We start from the raw sequence: 6,591 nt of genomic DNA on the forward strand, positions 1-6,591 counted from the left end.
AAGCCATTTAACTAAATAAAAGTAAATTAATATGAAATTTTTTTTTTAATTATTCATGTACGGTGAGCCAAAATCAAAACCTGCATTAATTGAAAAATGTTCAAAAATTAAATTAAAAAAAACAAGTTGTTTAAACTGAAAGTAAGGAGCGACATTAAAACTTAAAACGAACAGAAATTATTCCGTAAATGAAAAGGACTGTCCCCTCCTCAACGCCTCGCTCTTTGCGCTAAAGTTTGACTCGGTCACACGACTTTATTTTTTAAAACAATAAAAAACTTTAGCGTAAATAGCGAGGCGCTGAGGAGGGGACAGTCCCTTTCATATACGGAATAATTTCTGTTCGTTTTAAGTTTTAATGTCGCTCCTTACTTTCAGTTTAAAAAACTAGTTTTTTTTATTTAATACTGTACAAGGAACTACCGATGGAAACCCGTCAAACGGGTATTTGCAAGAGATAAATGAATGGCAAAGCGTGATTGCTAATTGCGTTTACAATATTTAAACTGTTGTTTTTTTGGGGTGTACGGGGGGGGGGTGAGAGACCTAGTTTAGGTTACGTATTTAGTTTTTGGTTTGCTTTACCCCCCCCCCCCCCACCCCCTAATGTGCAAATTGTTGGCCCAAATTTGTTTCTAAACTATTGTATATTCATCCTATTTTATTATATGTCATTAGTATTTACCAAACTTGACTTTTTTCGTGTGTACCATATAATGCACAAGTACCTTCAATTTTTGTTATAGTGAAAAAATGAATAAAAATGCAGAGGAGAATGCCCAACTACTGGGAGATCACTAAAATGGGAGCACCTCTAATATTGTTTGACACCAAATGGGACACCGTCCTAGCCAAGTGGTTAGCGCGCTAGACTGGAAATCCTTTGTTTCTGAGGACAGGGGTTCAAGTCCTGCTGTTGCTAGTTATTCGGATTGGAACTGGAGTCGGAGCTGTGAGTCTTTAAGCTCGTCCAGAGTCAACCCAGTTCTAAATGGGTACCTGAAGAAATCTGGGCGAAAACACGGGAAGCGTCGGATGATTGGCCCCCAACCACGCATTGCACTTTTAGCCGAAGGCAGAGCAGGAGATTGGTACTTTCGCAATGCAGACCAATGGTCAGCATTGGAATCTTTAAGTTTTAAAATAAGATCGGAAAGAATAACAGTTATTCCTCCAAGGATCTCCAATAAGAATCCTCCAAAGGAACTATTCTGATAAGAGACAAGCACCCTTCTTGCGTATCCTGTGGTTATTGCTGTTTGGTGATCTTTTTTTGAAAAACAAAACATTAACTTTGAGTATAAATGGTTGCTTCATTCCTTATTAACGAGCAAGCTGAAAACCCCAAACTCCTTATGCAAATCTAAGATAGCTTGCACATTTTCTTCACAAATGGTTTAGGGTACTTAGCAGGGTATAATTTCTGCAACGAAATTCATAGTAAATGGGTGAGGATGATTTTTTCTAAATCTCTTTCCTTAATAACGAGCAAGCTGAAAACCTCAAACTCCTTGTGCGAATCTAAGATAGCTCTTCAGTCCCAGTCAGACGTCTGGACCCCTGTTGTATGTTCGAATACCCGGGAAAGGGCAAACATTGAATCCCAGGGTCATCCTGACTTTGAAGACCAGACACCCCCCTCCTAAAGGACATGGACAATTGAGGCAAGTGTAATGACAGTCGAGGTGTAAAGAACGAGGGAACGTCCGTAAGAACTTCCTATCCCCGGATCATGTTGGCCTTAAAAGTGTAATTTGCCTATTACAGAGCAATTTTGGCCGTTATAAGAGGGGTGTTAGACATAGAACCGACAAACATGTTTTTTTTAGCACTTATATATCGAATAGACAAAATATTCGATTCACTCTAAATTTCGGCTTCGTTTTTCGCCTTCTGCATTTGTTTTTATTTATGAATACTTCAAAAACACAAGTCACATCCTATGCATTTTCACAATATCATATATCTTGAATGATTAAGGAAAACCCGTTAGTTAAGCGACACTGAATAGCCAGAACTTGCCCGATTCTGTTTTTTCTTCTTCTTCATTCTTAACAACGCGACTTTCTGTCACATAGAATGACTAGCATGACGTTGTCATTAATAAGTAAATGGACTAAGAAAACCCAATTCACTTTGAATAAACCAAAAAAGACACCCGAAGCCTTGATTGAAGTAGCGAACGTTTGAGTTGCAAACATAGTTGGAGTAAATGGCATTGAGCAGTTAAAATGGTGATCTAATTCTTAGTTTTTCCCATCTTCGTTTTATCATTTATCTCTTGCTAAGGGCACGTTCGAGGGCTTACCAACTTTCAGCCACCTAGTGTATATTTGGTAGCACCATATGTGCCACAGGGTTCCGCCACGCGTGGCGGATTATTCCAAAATAATCACTTTTTTCTGTTCGTGGCAAAGCTCTGCCACACTTGGCACGCGCCACATGTTGTACTTTATTCCTGAAAGCGAGTGACCCTCGATTGTGTTCCAAAAGATATTCCAAAATAAGCATTTTTTTTTCTGTTATCAACTGTATCCTAGAATTGCGGTCAACATAAGATTGTGGACAACTAGAGATCTAGACCCTTATATGCACACATTTAGGTTAGAATATTGTGTAGTGCCTTCTATCCTCAAAATAATGCACAAGGAAAACACTAGGAAGAATAACAAATAATGAATAATAACTTAGAGATAATTGGCTTTTGAAAGGCCCCTAAGATTCCTACGCCCAAATTAAAGATTATAGTGTAAAGAAGACTAAAGAACATCCCTGTTCATGAATTGTCAGGTAAATATCCAGGTACCCGTGCACTCTTGGTCCTTTGTGGAACGAGGCACTGTAATAACAACTTTATACTTCATTTTTCCAGAAAATTTCTATTAATTAGAATTTCAGAGGCGCTTCTGGCTTAATTGTTTAATCCAGATTTAGGAGGGAGAATCTAGAAAATGAGGAGAAACTTAGGTTACATAAAAATTTTTTACAGCAAGGCCCAGCAATAGCGACAATATATTTTAAGTCGGTGGCCAGGCTTTACCCCCACCCCCACTGTAAAATGCCCCCCCCCCCCTGTCAAATGCCCCCCGGGAAATATACCCCCGCGGAAAATACCTCCCACGGAAAACACAACAATCGAGAACCCGATTGTACAAGTTTGTCTTTTTCAAAGGCACTCTAAGAGTGCCTTTTTAAGTTTTGATATTTGTCAGTTACTTACAGATAGTATTTGTTATTGGAAAAAATACGTATATTTTTCGCGAGGGAGTTTTCTACAGGGGGGGGGGGCATTGTCTAGGGAATTTTCAGTGGGGAGTTTTTGGGAATGATTTCATTTAAGCGAGGATGTATTTTCCAGGGGATATTTCCCACAGGGGGTATTTCCGGGTAATCCGGTCGAGGGGTAAATCCGGGGGCATTTGCCAGGGGGGGGGGGATATTTTCAAAGGGGTGTGTTTTCCGGAAGAGGGGGTATTTTCTGAGGGTGCATTTTCCGCGGAGAGGGGCGGTATTTTCCTGGGGGTATTTTTCGCTGGGGGGTATTTAACCAGGGGGTATTTTTCAGGGGGGGGGGGATAAACACCTAGAACCTGCAAGTCTTGAAAATTATTTTACCACACACAAATAAGTTTCAACTCTTGCAGTGGCGTCTTTAGAGGGAGTGGGCAGGCTGGGACTGTGCCTCCTAGATTTTGCCTCCCTAGGTGTAAAAAATACCTTTTGGGGGAAATTTTCAGTAAAATACCTTATTTGTATTTTCGTTTAAAAAATTGATAAAAGTATTGGGAGATTGGGTAGGGTGGGACTGTGCCTCCTAGATTTTTGCCTCCCTAGATTTAAAAAAAAAATAAATGCCTTTTCTGAGTACGTTTTCATTAAAAAAATGCCTTCTTTGTATTTTCATTGTAAAAATGAAAAAAAATAACTTCTTTGCCCCTCCCTAGATATTGAAAATACATTTTGCCTCTCCCCTCTAAACGCTACTAGATTCTTGTAGGCTACATTTATATGACACAATTTTGTTTTAAAAGCTTAAGACCTATAGTACCAAGAGTTTTAAAAGCGAAATAAAAATATAAATAGAAAAGTAAAAATAAAAAATAAAAATTAAGATGGCTAAGTTGTTTGCCAAATAAGAGTTGTTTAGCTTAAGTAGAGTAATACCAAGCCCTGAACCGTTTAACATCAAACAATGCTTCAATGCCTTTTCGCTGTGGGAGTGACAGTGAAAAATATACTGTGTCCAAACTAAGTCTATTGTTTTTTGTCGTTGTTTTTTTTTTTTTTTGACGTCAGCGTAAGCATTGTTCCAGACCAGTGTGTCCACTGTAATAAAAATGTCTTAAAAACGGCATGAACCCACCCACTTAAGCAGAAAAAGCGGCGATCGTTTTGTTCTAGAAGCATTTCCAGGATTAAAAAAAATTAATTTTAAATGCTAGTTCTTACAGGATGTCTTAAGACATTTTTTAGGGTGGGGGTATCACCCATACAGAATAAAAAGACTTCAGCAAGAATACAGTTTATTGAGTATCATAGAGGAGTTAGCTAAATTACCGTAGTAGTCATACTCCTATTTGTTGCAATAAGTTTGACCTGAATTTTCATTTCAATTTTTACTTGTTTAGAATTTTTTGACTTCATTTGATGTGATTGTTTACTTTAAATTCTAATCGTTTGGGCTCGATAGTAATTTTGGGCCTCTTTATAAGCTTGAATTATTAAAGAACTTTATTTCTACTTGTCTCAAGTTTAATATGGCTCTTTACTTTTCAATGGAAAACTCCTCTTCGGTAAGTATTTATTTTATGTTAATCCAAAAAATAGAGAAATATTCGAAATACTGATTCAAATATTTTCACTTATAGAATTTACTGACGAAATGCTATACACTTCAACAGGAGTATGACTACCCATGCTATACACTACCCATGTTTCAACAGGATTTTATTAAACAATGAGGCAAACACATGTTCAATGGATTGCAAGCCATAGAAGGAGAAAACCTTTAAAACCATCACTATTAATAGAAAATAACCTTTAAAACCCCTACTGAAGTTTCCTTATTCCAGCAGGGGGTTTTTACTTTCCAGCTATGAAAGTAAAAATCGAAAATAAAAGATGATTAAGGCAAATATTGTTTTATACATGAGGGATCTGCTATCCCCTCAATAGCTCTTAATGCGATAAAGCCCGCCCTATGTTTTCCTAAATGTACTTTAGAGGGTTTGAAATATAGTCAGCTGTTAACTGCAGGTATTTCATTTGCCAATTGCCCTTCAAAACATCTGAACTTAAATTTTTTATTTTTTCAAGACAATGTGAATAAATATCTCCTTCCATTCTCCTTTTATCCAAACAATTCTTCGTCTACTTTTTATTGCATTACTTTTGTGAAAGACTAATTCATTCTTGAATAATCGAAAAAGTTATATTTCAGTGAATAGAGTAGGAAACCTGGGCTGGGTAGCAGTTCCTTTATGTATAGGAGTTTCAAGTTTTGATATCACTCTTTACTTTCATTTGAAAAAAGCTTTTGTTTTTAACATCATATTTGGTAATTAAATATTAGAAGGGCCTGTCCTAAACCCCTTGATGCTTATGCTAAAGTTTTGGCGTTTTTTGTGGCCATGCTTCTTTTTATCAGTTCGTAGTAACAAACTCTAGAAAAAAAAGGTACGTAGAGTTTCGGTTGCCAATAGCAACTAAAACTCTAAAACTGGATTAGCATTATTATTAGATGCAATCGCAAACAAAAAAGCTCTAAGCACAAACTTAGAGCACACAGCACACAAGCACACAAGCACAAACTATGAATCTGTCATGTAAAACGCATGCTTTTGTTTTAGAATTAATGCCCCTGCTCAAAAAATTTATCTTCTAAAATGTGTGCCAACGCGCATGTCCACTTGTGTTCATCTAAATTTATTTTATTTTCCAACAATATACAATCTTTGAGCATAAATGGTTTTTCAGCCAATGAATAATCAAAAGAAAAACTTTATTATTATCTTTCTAACAAATTCTTTGAAGATAAATCGGGTCTTCAGAAAAGTGCGAGCCACACTTAGCGTTATGAGCAATGTGATTGGAAGGGGGGGGGGAGAACTATTGAAAGTTTGTTAAACTTACCATAGAATGTCCAAGATAATCAGCAGCATTTTCTGATATGTAAAGTAATTTTCCGCTTTGAGTTATCATCATTAAAAAACCGCTTAATGCCTGAAATAAATACTCTTAAAATGCAATTTATTTTAGTCCTAATTGAATACAGATGTGTTAAACGAACAACTTAAAGTGGAGAAAAGTAAGCTGCATAGGTAGAGGCTTGTTCAAGGAAGAGGGACAACCACCTAGTGTGAGATCTACTGTCATCGGCCAGGAAGAACGTATCCAGGATTTTTTCGGGGGGGGGGGGGGTGTTACAAAAAATACATAAAAAATACATCAAAAATTTTTCCACATTCATTTTTGCTACGTTTTTACGAGTCGGAGTTTCTTTTTTTGGGGGGGGGGGGCAAACCATCTAATCCCCCCTCCTTGGATATAGCCTTTCCGCCAGGAATTTGTTTTCGACTAAGGGAAGGATCT

The 6,591-nt window shown here is 37.2% G+C and overlaps 1 protein-coding gene across 1 annotated transcript in view; it reads right to left on the reverse strand.

Annotated features, from left to right (window-relative positions):
* Nucleotides 1-6,216, reverse strand: part of dysf (neuronal PAS domain protein dysfusion) — a 92,091-nt gene extending 85,875 nt beyond the window's left edge. The window contains exon 1 of the mRNA XM_089092860.1: nucleotides 6,133-6,216. Coding sequence (XP_088948986.1) covers nucleotides 6,133-6,204 — 72 coding nt within the window. The 5' untranslated portion in view covers nucleotides 6,205-6,216. The remainder of the gene's footprint in view (nucleotides 1-6,132) is intronic.
* Between the last annotated feature and the right edge of the window lie 375 nt (nucleotides 6,217-6,591).

Source organism: Artemia sp. Qi Xiang Cuo, chromosome 8 (genome assembly GCF_049724085.1).
Source record: "Artemia sp. Qi Xiang Cuo chromosome 8, ASM4972408v1, whole genome shotgun sequence".
Taxonomy (NCBI): Eukaryota; Metazoa; Arthropoda; class Branchiopoda; order Anostraca; family Artemiidae; genus Artemia; species Artemia sp. Qi Xiang Cuo.